Source organism: Dermacentor variabilis, chromosome 3, assembly GCF_050947875.1.
Source record: "Dermacentor variabilis isolate Ectoservices chromosome 3, ASM5094787v1, whole genome shotgun sequence".
Classification (NCBI taxonomy): Eukaryota; Metazoa; Arthropoda; class Arachnida; order Ixodida; family Ixodidae; genus Dermacentor; species Dermacentor variabilis.
Window position 1 is genome coordinate 18,284,379 of NC_134570.1, and position 19,518 is coordinate 18,303,896.

Consider the following 19,518-nt stretch of genomic DNA (forward strand, 5'->3'; position numbering starts at 1 on the left):
GCCGTCGTAGTACGCAACGACGCCGGCAGTGCGAGCCCTCAGCAGCAGGTCGCGCTCGTCGGTGCTCAAACTGCTGAAGTTGAGCCCACCATCGCGAGCCAATCTGTCGGTGTCAGGGTCCATTGTGACGAGCGTCGAAGTTTGCGTCATAGAATGAAGTACCAGCTTATGGGCGTCTTGCGCTGGAGTTTGAGGTATAGTAGCGGCGCCTGGTGGCGGTGCGGGAAACGACATCTGGGTCGTGCCAGCTTGGGTCGTATTGAGCCCTGGCTGTGGCGAAGCACGTTTCTAGGCCGAGTTCTGCGTCGATTCGCACTTTTTTATGCCCTGTTGCGAGTGCGAAAAGGCTCGTCACTTCTCACAGACCACGCCGACCACGCTGCGAGCTCGCCGCAGCCTATAGTTTAACGAAAATGGGCTCTCCGTGTGCCGTGGGACGTAATGCTGGAAGCAGAAGGAATCGGTGATGCCGATCCGGAGAGACCTATAGCCCAGCCTCGAAAAGGTGTCACCGTCATTACTTCTGCGTCGTGGGCTGCCATGAACAAGAAGGCCTGAATCCCAACATCAAATTCTACCGTTTTTTTCAAGGCCTCACGAAGTGGAGCGTCGGGCGCGCTGCATAGCTTCAGGTCGTCGCGCTGAGTAAGCGAAACTTCGTGCCATGCTGACTGCTTCGCCTGTCTTGAAGCTTGCTTGATTATCTGCGTTCGAAATTTCGGTCTTTTGCACCTACAGTACCGACAGCAGACCGACATAGCAGCAGGCATGGCTGGTAATTCACGATTCGAGACCCGGCCACAGCGACAATTAACAATTCGACCGATGCGAAGTGGTGAAGTGTGTGCAAATGAACACAAATGGTCGGGCTCATTCGATGACAATTCACTTCTACTCTACGAGCAGCACAGGTTAAGAGAGTTAAATGCGGCCATCCTTGATCTCAAGCCAGCACGTTGAGGCAGCGCAGCAAGGCAATATTGATTGCAGCACATCGATGTTCGAGTGCTGTCATTAAAAGCTACATCAAGCGAGCAGCGCACGAGCTCGTGCTGCAGCGCGATTCGCATGTACGTGTGAGCTCACATGCATTGCATCAGTTTAGCGGCATGCAGTCAACAAAGATTGCACGAGACCCGCCGTTTGGCGGCATGTCGAAAGACCGCTGCCGTCGCGGCGCGTACGATCGTGCGCTCGAGCAGTTCGTACATCACGGCGCGTACCGTCGTGTGCTCGAGCAGTTCCGTACACATGATGTCTGCTTATCGCTGCTGTGGAGTCATTTATAGCACGCATTTCCTCGCGTTTGCGCGCCTGAATCTAGCAGCTAGCGTGCAAACCTTACCTGTAGTTCCACTTCGTACGCGACTCGCTTCACTTGCGATTGACACCGTGCTAAAACTTCGCCGCCTAATTCTTGAACGGCGTACACGTGTTCAGCACTGCATAATTTCTTGCCTTTACGCTGCGTGCCACCCCTGAAAAAATCTTCGGCGCCCGATATACGCAGCAGGCCGTGCTACAACACAACCGAAAGTGGCGGGTCCATATTGTAAACGTGCTTTCCGAAGCAGACGACCGAGCTTGGTACGACCCATTTTAGGACAGAGGGCGCTTTTTAGCACCTTTCTCGCAGCGCCCCCTGGGCAATGCAAGAGTCCCAAGGTCGCGCGTTTCTCCTTCCACTAGCCACCATACTCCCGCTTTCGCTCTGCTGTCGGCTCTGTCTTGGCTCTGTTTCTGGCCGCGCGTTTGCGTTTTGCGCAGAAAAGCCGTAGCGCCGTCTGCGGACGCCGTTCTACTCACCGATGGCGCAACGTCACTATGAGACCATGATGTCAGTACTCCTCGATGGGAGGGCGGGTGATTTGAACTGCGCTAGAGGTACGCGGACGCTTCAGAACGCATTTTCTCTTTAATTAAGGCTCTCCTTGGCACGAAACAAGCGTTTCGAGGTTTCTGTGATGGTATTTCAACAGTCCATGTTGACTTAATAGTAACCTTTAGTGTCCCTTTAAGCACTTTATATTGTGCCAAACAGGTTACTATTCAGCTTTTCATTCATTCGAAGCTGAACAAAGTAGCCTCTCGATTAGCTTTCGCTTGTGGAGAATCTTGAATGCAGGAGTGATGCCATGATCTAGCAGCTGGAGCTTGGATGCGGTACTTGGCAGCACAAACTTCAGCTCCAGTTGCTGAATGGCACACTTGCATAGTGTGCCGAGTAAATGTCAACGAAGAGGCACACTTTCTGACGCTGATCCCCAAGCTCTATCCCAGTTCCTCAACCATTTCTCAAACTGTTCACGTGTCACCCCCAATTTTCTGTTCAAAACATAGGACACTGAAAGGTAGCAGCAGTTTTTTATGTAATTTGATGTTTTGAACTTTCTTGTCACGTATTGACAAAGCTTCATTATGCCATTCATGTTTGCAGTAAGCAGGACCGCTATCAGGGATTTCTTCTGCTTCCCACCATGACGACTCTGCCCGTAGATGACATCTTCTAGATGAAGTGTGTCTCGTCCACATTAAAAATGAAAATGTCTCTCGGTTGGTACGTGGCAAGAATCTGAGGCCACCCTTTTTTCAGCCACTTATCCATTGTTTCGGTGCTGGCAGACTCACTTTCTCCTAAGATGTCTTTTCCTAATGTGTCGTAGTGATTCTTGAAGCACTGTAGCCACTCCACACTGGAATTGAAATCTTTTGCGTCAAGAATGAATGTAAAGTCATTTTCCTTTTTTGCTGTTGCATTGGCCCAACACTGAAAAATATTCCGAGCCATGACGTCAACAAATGACCTGCATATTTCCATATTTTCAAAGACAGTGGACCGAACTCTACATGCATTGAAATGCTTGCCTCCATCCTTCTCAATCTCCTTCATTGACTTTAGAAGCGAGCTTAATGTGCTGCTGGGTATCTTAAATGCTTCATCAATGGCCGACTTGCCTTCTTTCAACCTGCTGAATTAATTTCTAGCTTTGTCACATATGTCTCTGTAGTTCATTTCGAATTTTCCACCATTGTCACGGTACACAACGCTGACAAGCTGCGGACCACCAAACACAAAAAGGCAACCAGCATAAGCAAGAAATGGCGATGAGCCAAGTCATCCACGCTTTCTACTGCTCACGCCACTATGCTCTAGTGACGCTTCCGGCGCATTGAAATTAAAAATGGCAGTGGCCAGTCGCAAGAGCTCACCATGCCATTGCAAACTGCTGATGTGCTGCAGAGAAGCCTAATGCACTATTTTGAAGCACTTGTACTCTCGCCCTGAAAAATTCGCTATATCCATTGCACAATTAAACACGTTAACTATAAATCTTTTAAAATGCATGTAATTCTTGAGAAATATTGGCTCGAGTTTGACATAACAAATAATTCGTTATATGTGCCTTCATTCCATCAAAGTCCATTTGTATTGATAATTCATTTGTCACACTATTTTTCAAATTTTGCAAGTATAATTCAGTTATATTTGGTCATCACTGGTTGAAATATTGCCATAAAAATGCAGTCATCAACAGACAGCCCGATAGGTACAGAAATGTTGTTAGTTCATTTATAAATAGCAAAAAAGAAAAAGAAAGGTGCGTTACCTAAGACATCAGAGGTACATTACAAGTAATGCCAGCTGTGATTTGCAGTTTCCAGTCTGACCGTATTGTTCCCTGCAGTTGAGATAAGATGAAAAAAATGCAGATAGATTAGGATTCTTACCACTGTATTCAAAAATACATCTTATTTTTGAAGCCTAACCGTGACATGATCTACATAACTCCTACTGTGAAGATGTTCATTGTGCAGCCTTCAGCGTGTTAACAACACACATCATTGAGATCCAAGTGCAGCATGGTCTTCAAGTTTCAATTTTTGAATACGGAGGTTAAAGGTATATTATCAATTTTAAGTAATCATGTTGTGTAAGAAACTTTATGAAATATCTTAGCAAAATCTAGAAGTACTAGGGTTCCAGAAATCTTCAATTTTGAAGTGAAGTTGAAAATTTAAAAGCAAGTGCAAATTGAATATTTTTTGTATATGAATACTCTTGATTTTGTAAAAGTAATTTTTTTCCCCAACCAGAGGTATGGAGGAAAAAAAGTAAGTTTATTGCACAGCAAATAATACACAAGAAAATTATGCTTTATGGTCAACACAGTTCTCTGGTACAACACTTTTACATGGCAGTGTTATAACTGCAGCTATTCAATGTTGTGAAGAAAGAATAGCTGCTCGATATGTTTGGGAAGCGGCAACACCCTCCTGCATGTTGCAGTTCTTTCCGACACCGAAAAGAGCCGCTCACTTTGCAAGCTTGCATGTTGCAATTTCATCATGCAGATATCCTTAAACCTGTGCTTGTGGCAATGAAAATTGTTGTTTGAGGAGCTTATCAGTCTTTCCATAGTGCTGATGTGGAAAGAACCTCTTTAGAAGCTTTCGTTGTTGAGGTCATATCGGACTTCTTTGGTGTTGAAATTTTCTGTGCTTCTTCTAAAACCCGATTTTAAATCTAGTTTGCCATTGAAGCATCCTAGTGGTACTCAACTACTCAAGAATTAGAGAATGAGGGTGAAATGGGGGGGCTTGTAGTTAGGAAACAGTGTTTTTAGCCGCTTAGCCAGATTTGTAGCAGACAGAGGTTTCTACCTGGTGGCTTGTGTTGTCCATATGCATGAAGAGGCAGCATAGTGTGGGTACTTGACTGATAGTGTTGGGTAGCCATAAGCACCAGCAAGGGCCTTGTGACAGTGCCACCTTGCAATGTTTGATGTGCCTTGCTGCACGGCAATATGCTTCACTGTATACAGTTTATGTGCTTTGCCACATAACACAGGTGTAAGCGGTGAAGCTGACTTAAATAACCGACCGTGGCAGTGTTCGGGGGTTTGAATAGCAACAAGATGGAAAATTGGGTGCATTGGGGAAGCTTCATGGTAGCTACAGATGCAGACAAAAGGAATAGGTGACACACTATGGCGCTGACTAAAACTGAAGTTTATTAGAAGAAAACATTCAATATATACCACACATCACACATAAAATAGTAAAGTGTCTTTCGAATAGAATCAAATACTAACCGATTTGAATTGGATAGTTGCACACTGATAAAAAATATGTTAGTTTATAATTTTGGAGCGGTTATTGACTTTCTGTAAGCTGTGTAAAGTCAAATTCCGAAGCCATGTTGGCGTTATTATATGCTGTTATATGCTGAAATGGTTTGGACATGCATTCCTGGAGGAAATTGGATGATAGTTACTACACTACTGCCACTTTCTCAATGGGTGTGATTTTTGTGCACTTTCATGCTCTGAGAAAGGAACTAAGAATGGACAATTGAAATAAGTAGTTGCATACTTATTCCTGTAGCATAACGAAAATGCTTTTGAAATTTGCTTGAGGCCGGGAGATTTCTGCATTTATATTAAGAGATATAGTATGCCATGCTCATATCATTTAAGGGGGCCCTATATCTGATAAGTCTGCATAGGTGAGCAAAGCTCCATCACCTTTATAAAAATGGACACGAAAGAGCTATTAAAAGTAGCCACACATTCACTGTCACTGCTGTTTGCTTCAGCTCATTATTTTTGGGAAGTAATCACTGCCAGAACCTGCCAGTAGCCTTAGCAAGAAATTGCCTTAACACTTTCCTGCCTCTGAGAAAGCTAGTTGTTTTTGGGTGGTCAGTTAAATACTTTTTCCTCACGCTCATATCCTTCATATTAAAGAGTATAGTACCAAATTCTAGAGGAAGAAATTCTTTTACCACTGGTACTAGGCAGTTCGAATAAAAATGCGAAACTCCATGTTGAAATCTTACAAATCAAAGTTGTCTTCTGCATCAGTGCTGTGGTCATTGTTCAAAAACTTGTGTTCAGATCCATCTGAATTGTCATAAATGCGATGGTTCCTTGGCGGGGCAGTGCTCCGTGTCGCTGCCATCTTGGGAACTACGAGTGCTCATCATCCTGACTATGCCCCAACTCTGGGTGTGGTTTAAGAATTGCATGCCAGAAAAAGAAAATGGGAATGTGAAACTTTGGAAATAGTTTCTATTTAGCCCATTAGATGACACTAGCTATCCAAGAGCACTCGGAGAGCAGCAAATTGTGAATTTGAACGCATGATGTGTAGTGACTGAGAGCAAGAACTGCTTACGACGGTATTGGCCTTTACAGGAACCTGTTCCAGAACCCGCTGAGAGCAGCAGCAGTGGCTCAGGAAATGGTGCAGACATACCACCACCGTCTGCTCCACAGTGTGAAATGGCTCTTGAACATTATGAAAGCTTAGATGAGCTGGGCCAGCTCACGGTGATGCAGATGAAGCTCATGCTAACACGCAACTTCGTCGACTACCGTGGCTGCTGCGAGAAAGCCGAGCTGCTTGAGAAGCTAAGCTGGCTGTGGCAACAGAAGCGCAAGCATCAAGGTATGCCACCACTCAAATGCCCTTTTGACCAGCGTACCATTGTAACCCCCTAACCTTTCTGAATATAGTTAAATGACTTAGACACTGTTTCGTGACTCGCAGTTGTTCCAATATCTTGTTCTTCACCATTACTACATGACATTATTGTTATTGTTGTTGAAGTTGCTGTTTGTGTGCATTAGAGAGCATGCAAGGATCACAGGTCATGTCAAGTGCATCACTTGCAATAACGCACGGTCGAAACCCGCTACAGTTGTATCCCGCTAGAACAAAATTGACGGGGCGCGCAAAATATTTTGTTGTCGTGATATTATGAGATACATAGATGACACATGACTCGCTGATGCAAAAAGCAAGCTTTAATTCCAAAAATTGGTCAACTTATTTTGCGCTTCTTGCCACGTGATGGCACAACGAGCCTCTCGCATGCTGCCAGCAGAGCCATTGCCTCATCGTCGTCCTGGGACCCGATGCAACGCCTGATTGTATCAAATGCATCCATGACCTGCGATGTAGTCGGTGTTCCGGGCTCACATTGTGCGGCTGTTTCATCTTTGTTCGATGAAACGCAGTACAGTTAAACCTGGATATAACGAAGTTGACAAAAGCTCGCAATTTTTCGTTACATGCAGGTTTCGCGTGAAGGCTCGTACGAATGATGCAGAAACGAAACCAAATAGCTCAATATATCTGTGAAGGTGAAGTCACCCTTCAAGCATTTATTTTACAACGAAAAACTGCGTAATTTCCGCTTGCTTCTTCGGCACGAGTGAAGGCACAACACTCCGCTCCAAAGAAGCTAAATCGTGTAGAGCTCCTTCATCGTCGAGCGAGCCGACGAAACGGCGCATAACATCCATTGCGTTCATCACCTCCTTTGCAGTAGGCACGTCACACGGATCTGCCTCACAGGCACCATCATCACCGCCATCGGGATTTTGCACGCTTCCAGCTACTGCTGCATCAGACATTTCTTCTGTAGCCACGGCGGCATTGTCGGCAAACAAAAAGTCAGTCAGTTCAACGTCGTCGGGTACACCACCGTTAGTACATAGCTCTTTCCACGCTTCGGCCACATCGGACGGAGTAGAAAGGTCTTCCTCCTCCTTGTCGGCACCATCCCGCGCGTTTTTGGCTATTCCGGCCTTTAAAAAGCAATTCGCGATAACTTCTGCCTGGCCTCTTGCCAGGAGGCAGCAAGCATCTCGACTGCTTGATAAATGTCGATCTTCATCTCCCGTTCCAGACGGATGTCGAGAAGTATCTTCAGGATTAGTCGGCGCTGGTAACAGCATTTAAAACTGTTAATGACCCCTTTGTCCAGGGGTTGTATTAGGGACGTGCAGTTGGCCGGGAAGTAATGCAGTTCGATGTTCGACAGCTGCAGGCCCTCGACGTGGTGCGCTGAGCAATTGTCCAGCAGTAGGCAAACTTGACGGCCTTGCCGCTTGACGTCCTGGTTAAATTCCTTTAACCACTCAGAAAATATTGGCCGAGTCATCCACGCTTTGGAATTCGCCACATACTTCACGGGCATACGCTTCGTTCCCTTAAAACACCTGGGACGGGCACTTTTGCCGACAACTAGCAGGACTCGCTTGTCTGTGCCGTCGAGGTTGGCACACAGCAGAATCGTTATGCGGAGCTTGCTCTGCTTTCCGCTGTGGCAGTCATCGCCTTTTAACGCTAGCGTGTGGCCCGGAAGCATTTGATAAAATAGAGCTGTCTCGTCGGCATTGTAGACATCAGCCGCCTCGAAGCGACTCAGGATTCCAGGCAGCTTGTCAGCTACCCACGAAGCAGCAGCATCGCTGTCTGCGGAGGCAGATTCGCCGCTGATTACTCTTCCGACGACACTGTGCCGGCTCTTAAATCCCTGCAGCCACCCGTTGCTTGCCTTGAAATCATCATGGCCCAAGATACACGCAAAATACTTTGCCTTCTGTTGTAAGTTCGTGCCACTTATGGGTACATTTCTGGCTCGCGTGTCCAAAAACCACGTGAACACTGCCTTTACCACATCAGTGTATGTGGACAGCTTCAGTCTTTTTTTCTTCGAGCTTGTTCCCGACTCCACTGCATTTCTGATGCTGTGTTCCGCACTCAAAATCGTTAATAGTGTGCTCGCTGGAATGCTGAAACGGGTGGCAACGTCCTTCTTCTTCTCGCCCGCGGAGACTGCATTTAAAATTGCGAGTTTGTCTTCAAAAGACAGAACTTTTCGTTTTCTGGCAGTAGAACTCATCACAACCAACCGACGACGCAGTTAGAAGCGGAGACGCACGACTACACGCCAACAGGCAGGCCTAGCACCGCCAAAACAAGTTGGACAAACCAGTACCAGAGCACAGTTGACACACGCACACGTGCAGAACGCAGGACAACACTCAAAATGGCGAATGCAACGCATCCATAGAGAAAGAAAAAAAAGTGACGCATATCGTTCGTCATCGTCCCTCTCCCTTCCCGCGCCCTGGCAATTAAAGAACCGGCTATCAGCGTTGCTTTTCAAGTGAATTCTTACACATAAGTGTGTCTAAGCCGTTGAAACAAATGAAAATCACAAAACAAGAATACTTGTCCTCAAATCCATACAAAACAAAATAATTCTGCAAGAGAAATCAGCTGCCGATACCAATGCCACCTGGTGCCACGCTAGACAAGCAAAGCCTGAAAAGACTGCTACGTTAGGCACGGAGCGGCGCTAGTTGCCGCCATCATCATAATCATCACTAACTTTGCTCGGTCGCGGCAATCCCTGGCGTTCGCGTAGCTGCTGGCTCCTTACAGCATTAATATTCAATAATCTAGAGCATTTCTTCGGCCGAATTTTCCTTAAAAGTGCAAAAAGTAATGACTGATCAGCTTTGGGAGTTCGTTACATCAAGGCTAACCGCCGCAATGCGTTCGTTACATCAAGGTCGAAAATACATGGGCTTCAATGGGGGCAGCGTTGGGGAATTCAAAAACTTCGTTAAATCCAGGAATTTGTTACATATAGGTTCGTTACATCCAGGTTTAATTGTATTCCTCAACACTCTTCAGGATTCCTTAGTTTATCAATTCTTCGTGCACCACCGTGCACGAGTCGGCTTGGATGTACTCGTTGGGATGTACATTGGCAGGCACATCTCCACTTCCCTGCAGGGCTGCCCACGCGGCTGCAACTTCATCAGACGACGACCTGTCTCCATCGCTACCTTTGTTCTCAGAGTCCATAGTCTCGGCAGCCTGCACAGTGCACCCAGCATGGCGGAAGCAGTTGCAGATTATGGTGCTTCTCGTTGTGCACCATGTAGCGGCAGTCACTTGGAGCACCATAAAGGGGCCCACTTTTGTTTCAAAGCTTAACTGTGTGTTCAGAAGCAGCCTTTGAATAAGGCGATCACGGTAGGCCTGCTTAACACTCTGGATGACTAGTTGGTTGAGGGGTTGAATGGTAGAGGTGCAGTTCGGCGGGAAAAACTTTCAACTGCATGTTTTCCAGCTTGGCATCTTCGATCATGTGGGGGAACAATTGTTTAAAAGTAGACAAACCATTCGGCCTTGCCTGCCCATGTCCTCGTTGAAGGCTTCGACCCACTCTCCGAAAACATCCCTGGTGATCCATGCCCGATTGTTAGTCAGGTACTTCATGGGAAGGCTCCGATTTCCTTTGAAGCAGCATGGTTTAGCACTTTTTCCAATGACCAAAAGCGGCCACTTGTCTCTACTGTCCATATTAGCGCAGAGGAGCACGGTTATTTTCTTCTTACTGTGTTTGCCTCTATGGCAGCGCAGCCCCTTAAAATCCAGGGTCCTGGTGGGCAGCATCTCGTAGAAGAGCCAGTCTCGTCGGCGTTATAAATATCTGATGGCGTGTAGTCTTTCAGGGTGACTACGAGGCTGGCTGACATCCACTTAGTTTCACCATCACTATCCACCAAAGCGGCTTCACCGCACAATACTTTGCCGATGATGCTCTGACGTGACTTGAATCTGTACAGCCAACCTATGCTGGCCTTCAAGTCATTTATTCCTAACATGCAGACATAATCCAGCGCTTTTTGCTGCACGATATCACCGCTAAGGGCAATTTTCTTGGCCTGCGTCTCCATGAAACAGGTATAATCTGCCTTGTCCAAAGCCTCGTGCACCAGCTAAGTCACTTTCTTGCGCTTCACTGACATCCCTGAAGCTAGCACTTTGGCTATAGCATTCTTGCTCTTCAATATTGCCGAAAGAGAGCTCGCCGGAATTCCAAATTCTTCTGCGATGACTGATTTTTTTTTAGACAATAACTCGAGCCATCTCTTCTAGCGACAGAAACTTTCGTTTCTTTGTCTGCTGTGACATGCTTCAGCTGACGATCCAAAAGCTTCGAGAGACACTGACCAAATGGCCTGCAATTGTTCATTGTGAAGCATGCGTTGCCCAAACGCCTTGTCGCACCCTACTGGGATTTGACCTCACAACCGCTACTGCTTATAGTAATCGGTGTTGTACACCGGAGCCATTTTCATCACACTTTGTATTACATGAATAATTAGAAATGCTATAAAAATAATATTATTGCCTATACAGTATTTATATGTGCACCATTTTCCTAACCAATATGACCCAAGACGTTTCTTCGGAGCTCGGATGTCCCTGCACAAGGTCGCGAAGCATCGCCGTCACCAATGCGGCATGACTGCTTTCTGTATTGTTTTTGTTGTGTCATGGCTCGAGCAACTCCAGTTTGTGTTTATTTTTGTCTATCAAGGTCGATGGTTTGTCAAGGTATGAAATAGTTATAGGGGTTTCGATGAGCTATGGTTTCAATAATTTTGCTCACGTTTGCTGTATAGAAACTTCCTTGAAGTGGAAATGTGTCCACGAAGTAGTTCGTTTTGGAGAGAATTTTGATGCATTATGTTCAAAGGGATAGTGACAGGATATGAAAAAACCTTCATTGTGGCAAAAATTTCTTTAAAGTGGGCTTTGTTGTGCTAGAATTCGACTGTATAACGAAACCCCTTGGCAACAAAATTCTCACAACAACAAAATATCTTTGTAACCCCTGTAAACGCTCATAGGATTAATGCATTTCGTACCTTTCGATAACAAAATGTCGCTTTACTATAATCCAGCGTCAGTGAAATTTGCCCGAACGTAACCCTGCATATTACCGTATTTATTCGAATCTAGGACGATGGTTTTTTTTCAAATAATCCAAACTCTAGGGTTGGCTTAGATTCGAGGATTTTAAAGAACGCGCCAGTTTCTCATTGAAACTGCTAAATATGGTGCATAACTAGCGCAATCTAGAAAAGTCAGTATCGCAGCCGCTACTAGCCGTGCCAGTAGCCAACCGTACACAAGCGAGGTTGCCATTTCGACCTGTGTCGTGTCGGCCGTATCGGTGTGTGGTGTGGTGTGGTGTGGTGCTATAGCAATGGCACCAAGCAGGAGATGCCACTACAGTGCCGCTTTCAAGCGAAAAGTTGTGATAACCGCATAGGCATCGTCGAATTTTCAAGCCGGGCAGGGCTTCGGCGTCGACAAGAAAAACATCCTTCATTGGAGGGGACAACAACAGCAGCTTTTTGCATGCGCCGTAATGAGGATGGCATTTAGCGGACCAAAGAAAGGCCGTCACCACGAAGTGGAGACAGTTTTGGCCGACTTTGTTCGGACGCGGAGAGCAGCTGCCCTTCCAGTGACAACAGAAGTGCTCCAAGCGAAAGCTAGCGAACTTTCGAGGGAGCGAGGCCTAACACCAAAGGATTTCAAAGCCAGCCGGGGCTGGCTTCAAAAATTCATGCAGCGCTTTGGCTTCAGCCTCCGACATCGCACTTCAATCACCCAGAAGCTGCCAAATGATTTCGAAGAAAAGCTGATAGCTTTTCAGCGCTACGTGCTGCGATAGAGAGAATTGGCAGGCTACAACCGTGGGCAAATCTGCAACGCCGACCAAACCGCTGTGCATTTGGTGTGCCAGTGGCGTACATCGTGAATGAAAAGGGTGTCAAGGAGGTGAAGGTGGGCTCTGCAGGCTATGAGAAGCAGCTCGCAACTGTTATGCTGTGCTGCACAGCTGATAGACATAAACTCCCTTCTTATATGATATTTAAAAGGACGGCACTGCCTGCTCGAGAAACTTTCCCAAGAAATGTCATTGTGCGGGAAAATGAGAACGGGTGGATGACGGGTGCGATGGTGGAAGAGTGGGTTGAGATTGTGTGGCGACGGCATCGAGGAGCCCTTTTGACAGAGAACTCGCTCCTTGTCGTCGACTCTTACCGTGGGCACTTGACTGACAACGCGAAGGCTGCGCTCGCCCAAGCAAACACGGACCTCACTGTCATACTGGGCGGCATGACGGGCCAGTTGCAGCCACTTGATGTCTGCATAAACAAACCTTTCAAGGATCATCTGCGGAAATATTACACGGACTGGTTGACTGACAAAGACCACATGCGAACGGCAACAGTCCGCATCAAACGTGCATCGCTATCGCAGCTGGCGGGCTGGGTAGCTGCAGCGTGGGACGATATTCCAGGTACTTTGATCGTGCACGCCTTTAAAAAGTGCAGCATATCTAATGTGCTTGACGGTACCGAAGATAGTGCACTGTTTGACGGTGACAGTGACAAGGAACACAGTGACGAGTCTAGCAGCGACGATGTTGAATGAGCTCTGCACATTCAGATTCAATAAATGCTGTTTGCATTATGTGAACGCTGTCCTGGCTTTTTTTGTTCAGCCTACATTCAAGGTAATATATATATTTTTTTGTTGGCTTCTGACTTTAGGGGGCCAGCTTAGAATCGTGGTCGGCCTAGATTCGAGTAAGTACGTTACCTACTTGCACAAAGCCAGCAGGCTCCAAAATGTGCTCAAATGTGATTGCTTTGCACAAAAATTGCAAAAAATACACCCACATTACACTTGCATGCACGCAGCCATTTTTATTTAGAAAAACAACCAAGCGCTGGGACCAATTGCATGCACCGAAAACACATCATGGCTGCCATTTTGTTTGATGATTGCCCATTCAACACAGCATGCATGTTGCTGCAGACGTGACGACGGCTTTTGCGCACCTATACTCGGGGGCAGCTTATCATGGCAGTGCATCGAAGGCTATTGATGTGGGGCTTCTGCAGATTCATGCTACTCTGCTAGTAGTCCGGCAGCTTGCAGCCGATTTCAGTTTCGGTTTTGCTATCTCGCAGCGTTAGTGCATTTAGAATAATGTATAGATGCAAAGTGTGAATGGGAGAGAGACATTCCATTTCTTCAGTGTGCATATAGGTATCTGTTTACTCTATATACAATGATATTCTGAAAGTTTTCCATTTTTCTCTATTGAGTGCATTTTACGGCCTTTGTAGTGCACTGCGTAGTATGTGCCTTGGTGAGAAAAATGCAGCAAAATCAAGGAAATCCATGTGCCACTGTCGTGGAATTGTTTATGGTGCTTGAGATGACATTTGCGGCATGGAGTGCCACACATCGAGCCGTGATTGAGCCGTCGTCCAGGAATACGCATCCCTTGCTTCAAGAACACTGGTTTTGGTGCCACCCAACAGGCATCACTTGCAAATTCGGCACTGGACATAAATTCATGCGAAGGGGCCATAATTTCGATCGATTGCCATCGGGTATACAAGATATGATCTTATTCACGCTTGGCACCGGATGCCTTGGTGCCTACTGGTGACAGCATGCACTAGAGAAATGCTGCTGCATACGTGGAGCGCTATTGCTCCACGTTCAGTGCCGATCTATGGAAAATCTTGCAAAAAGTGATCATATCTCCAAAAGCAATTGACCGACAATACTGCTCCACGGTGATGCTGCCTCTGCTGATCGATGCATGCGGCGCACTTTGTACTGCTGGCAAGCTAGCCAATGTAGGCTAACGGAATTTTGACAGTAGCATCCTTCTGCAACTCATTACCTGTCGGTGCTGTCTCATTTCGCAACAACAAAATTCCCGCGAAGGTGAATTTTTTTGCATTCCCCACCGATTTTGTTATTGCGAGGTTCAACTGTATTTTTAGTCCCCGTGAGATCCAGAAAATCTCGCGGTGACTGTATGCTAGAAAGGTTATAGGTGTTCACAAGTGCTAATCATGCAACAGATCAATAGACTTACAGCTCTTGTGTAAAATAACTTTGTCCATAAGCTGAATACTATGCACACTGATGTGTGAGCCAAATATTTTTTACACTGTGCAGTCAATAGCAATTTTCACATTCCAGAAAAATATGTGCGCATCGCTCACGATCAGCAACCTGTGGAGATTGTGTCCAGATTGTGGGTGCTTATTTGTAATGTTTAAGCTCCGTACAGTCTAGTATACTTATTTTTGTGTAGGACGTTGGCCAAAGGCCTCTAAATGCTATTAACAACTTAAACAACCTCTTAACTCAAGAAAAATTGCAATCGTCACTAACCATTTACAGCGCAGAAACAGTCTGTGAAGCATTGCTTTAGGCCTGTAAGACCACCTCGCCACCTGTGGACTTCCAAAGAAACTCTAGAGCTGTGGAGATACGTTCATGGTGTTTGTTCAGCCATCTCTCCAGTTCTACCACCGTGGTCACCACAATCCTTCATGTAAATTAGCTCATTTGAAATCTACCAATGGCAATTGAGCTGGCTTTCACAAAAGAGGGCTGTTGCTAATAAATCTACAGTGGATTTGGTTTCGTAACTTATTGTAACAAGCAGGCAGCTTTAGGACTTCTTTTCTAAAGGTGCACATAAGCGTTTGTTAAATAGAATAAATATTCATTGAGCTGTTGCTTTCGCTTGGAAAACTGCTAAAACCAGGCTGAAAATCAGCATTTTCAGTGGGAGATAATATACCTTACATGCAGTCACTGGCCTCTAGCACCATCAAAAGAGATGCAGCCATTGGGGTCAGGAATGGGTGTGCTGACCAGCCTAGTTCGAATTACTTGGTGGAGGGCAATTACATAATAAAAATAATGCAAGTTTGCACGCATATGTATGGACACTGGTTGGGATCTTTGGTTAGCATTTTTGGTGTTGTGTCTTGTCAAAAGTAAACAAAGCCTTCCTTACAGAGTACAACATCGTTAACAAAAATAAACCATGTAGCTCTCGCGAAGGAATGGTCTGACAGCAGTTCAACGTCACACTTTGCTATATGTTGAGAATGTATGTCTTGTCCAACCCCTGCAGTGAGATACTGTACTCCCATTCGTTTAGTTAGCATACAATACCACTTGCTTTCCCTTTTTTTACCATTCTTAATACCATTTTTAGTGCTGTACTTTGCCTTAAGGTAGAGACGAGGGGCTCTGGTAGAGACTCGTATAGCATGAGAAGCTTTACGGCTTCTCGTGGTAGAAACATGGAGGTAAAGATCATGCAAGTAGCATATCAAATATTGTCAATGAGTAATACTTTAAAGGAAACAGGGCGGAAGTGTTTTTAACCCTTTGAGGGTCAATGACCTGAATATACGGTGCCGCGAAAAAGTCCAAAATGGTCGATGCCGCCTGTACATTTAAAAAGCACGACAATTTCTTAACGTTTTCTTTTCAGGCATGTGCTGCCGCTATGTGGGAATACAGAAAACTTAGTTCTCGCGCCTCCCTTTCTCGGTTTTCGTTGCACAGTTTGTTTTAGAGCTAGTTTGCTCCGGCGCGACTATATACTGCCGCTCGTGCATTTAGCGTGCGGGTGGGCGGGCAGCGGTTTGCATTTTGTTCCGCGGGCGGTTTCAGCTTGTTGTGCTCACAAAACTGATGGCCATCTCATTACTAATCGCTCAAAGGGCGACCGCCTGTTTGTCGCTCGTTTAATGTTCACAGGGGTGCGCATAGCAAGGATGCTGCAGTGCATGCGTTTCCTTTTGCTTTCATTTTTTTGGAGACTCACGAAAACTAATTGCCTCTGGTTGGCGATAAGATAAAGATTAGCGGAAGTTTGTCACGCATATTGCTTCTTTTTTGACGGGCACACAACCACAGTTTTCTCGAGTGCGCTCACCTACGCAGTTCGATTATGCTATGGACATAAATATTAGCGTAAGAGCAGGAACATTTGACACATGCGAAATATTCTCGTGTGTGCATTTTCTAAGTCTTATGTGTATAACAATGCATCAAATGTTTCATTCTTGTAAGTTTATTTCCTCTTTTTAATGTTGTTATTCATCAATCAAGACAGGCACGTATGCAGGATCTTTTTTCGGGGGGGGGGAGGGGGCAACCCAAGGTAACTTTTCTATGAAAATGAGGGGGAGAGTACTTTTACTAGTACAAATGTGAATAATGCCCACCATTTGCCATAAAGACGTGGAAAGCCTAAACAGAGAATTGAAATAACGTGTATGGTCACAGGTACGCCCTGTCAGATACACCTCTTCTTTACTTCGAAAACAAACAACCACATCAAATGCACTCGCGCATAAAAGAAGCGCAGGAAGAACACTGCCAAGAACAAGTAAACAAGTGAAAGTGTAAAATAAATATCTCTAGTAGCGTTTTTTGAATTAGCTCTAGAAGCATTATAGAGAAATATATATTTTCGGAACAATCACAGTCCTCTTGGATCTCTCGTTTACTGCTCTACCAAATTGAGACCCAAAACCGACTCGTATTGTTATTTGGGAAGTGGCATAACGATGCATGGTCATCAATCCCGCACAACCACCTAGAGCGCAGGACGCTATGGTTCTAGACGTTCTGCGCCCACCGCGGAAGGTTAGAAAAACACCCACGTTAGCATAGCAGGGAAGTAGCTACGTCAGGCGGCTCGATTGATAACTGTAGAAGCGTCAGTCAAAACACACGGAATTATTCTCCACTACCGGCAGTGTTTTCTCTACTTCCTTTTTAAATAAAACGATGTTGATCCATAAATATTTTCACAAACAATTTTCGCTTTTCCTCCCTGTTTGGCTGTTGCTTTGGCTTTCTCCCTTAGTAGATCGCTTAATTTCTCATCTCCTTGCAATTCTTGTTTCCAGTTGCCAATTTTGCACGAAAATGCTGTACAGTTTAGGGAAAACCAGACGAGGTAACGGGTGACAGTGATGTTGCTTATGGGTTGAATGGTTATAGCAGAGTTTGATTATGGGCACTGTTTTGCAGTATTTCATTTTCCACCTTATCTAACCCATGTCAACGATATATGGTTCCGAGGATCTGCCAGCATCATGGAGAGCCGTCACTCGAGGAAATAATGAAGTAAAAGGAAAAGTTAAGCGCAACTGGCGTTTTCTCCGCCCACAACTCATTCCACGAGCATACAGACCAGCTGACTATGAACCAAATCCCTTTCCTGGCCTCTGGATCAGTCTAAACAAAGAAGGTTGAATTAACGAAGCAACAGTGACGCGCGTGATCATTGAATAGATGGTGACATAAGGATTGGGTTGGGCATTATAAATAAAATAAAATATTATAACTAAAATAATAAACTGCACACTGCCTGCTGCAATAGATGGTGACAGAAAATGAGAGAGGCATAAAGGAGAGATGCCTCGACCTGCACCAGATATGGCGACAACTGAATTCATCTTGAGTTAATCGCACGGGCACCGAATCAATGAGAAAACTGACTTCCGCTCTCCAGGAGATGCCGATAACTACAGCTATCCAAAAGGAGTGAAAAAATTGACAACCATTCCGCTCTCTCAAGATGGAATGGCAGCGAAAGCTGACGACAGTCAAAGCTCTCAAACAAAAAGCAGAGTGTTTCACCACCGCTGCGAGGCGGCCTGAAGATTGTGCAATATCGGACCGACCCGCGGCGGAAGTGATGCAGGCGTTAAGCGCTCACCATATGTGGGTCCATCCCGAAGGTAGCGCAATGCCGGGCCGACCCGCGATGAAGGTGAAGCAGGCATTAAGAACTCCCCATACGTAGGCCGATCCCAAAGACATTGCAATACCGAGCCCACTTGCGGCTGAGGTTAAGGAGACTTTAAGCGTTCGCCATACCTGGGTCTATCACAAAGGTAGTGCAATGCCGGGCTGACCCGCGGTGAAGGCTAAGCAGGCATTAAGAACTCCCCATACATAGGCCGATCCCGAAAATACTGCAATACCGGGTCCACTCGTGCCGGAGGTGAAGCAGACGTTAAGCGCTCGCCATACCTGGGTCTACCCCAAAGGTAGTGCAATGCCGGGTTGACCTGCGGTGAAGGTGAAGCAAGCATTAAGAACTCCCCATACATAGGCCGATCCCGAAGATATTGCAATACCGGGTCCACTCGTGGCGGAGGTGAAGCAGACGTTAAGCACTCGCCATACCTGGGTCTACCCCAAAGGTAGTGCAATGCCGGGCCGACCCGCGGTGAAGGCTAAGCAGGCGTTAAGAACTCCCCATACATAGGCCGATCCCGAAGATATTGCAATACCGGGTCCACTTATGGCAGAGGTGAAGCAGACGTTAAGCGCTCACCATACCTGGGTCTACCCCAAAGGTAGTGCAATGCTGGGCCGACTCACGGTGAAGGCTAAGCAGGCATTAAAAACTCCCCATACATAGGCCGATCCCGAAGTATTGCAATACTGGGTCCACTCGTGGCAGAAGTGAAGCAGACGTTAAGCGCTCGCCATACCTGGGTCTACCCCAAAGGTAGTGCAATGCTGGGCCGACCCGTGGTGAAGGTGAAGCAGGCATTAAGAACTCCCCATACGTAGGCTGAACCCGAAGATATTGCAATACCGGGCCCACTCGCGGCAGAGGTGAAGCAGGCGTTAAGCACTCTACATACGTGGACCCATCCCAAAGGTTCCAAAGGGCATGCTATAGGTTCCCGAGTCCACATGGGTGATGTGCCATTGATCATGGACCCTTTCTGCATTATCACCAGGATCGGCCCACATGATTTTTTTCTCTTAACGGACGCCGAAAAAAACTACGGAGGTTAGTCATACACTGCTTTCGCTGTAAAAGGCAGCAAAATGTTGACCCCCGAGTAGACTGATTTCTCTATGCTTTAGGAATGTGTGTGAAGAGTGGTCCTTGGGGGGGCGGATAGGGGAGGGGGGTGGTATGCCACTTAATTTCGGGGGGGGGGGGGCAGGGGCCTGGGCCCCCTTGGACCCCCG

At 46.2% G+C, this 19,518-nt stretch overlaps 1 protein-coding gene across 1 annotated transcript in view; it reads left to right on the forward strand.

Moving 5' to 3' along the window:
• The window catches only part of LOC142575216 (E3 ubiquitin-protein ligase RNF34-like), a 32,115-nt gene that overhangs the window by 8,007 nt on the left and 4,590 nt on the right, over window positions 1–19,518 (forward strand). The window contains exon 4 of the mRNA XM_075684354.1: window positions 6,198–6,450. Within this exon, the coding sequence (XP_075540469.1) occupies window positions 6,198–6,450 (253 nt within the window). The remainder of the gene's footprint in view (window positions 1–6,197; window positions 6,451–19,518) is intronic.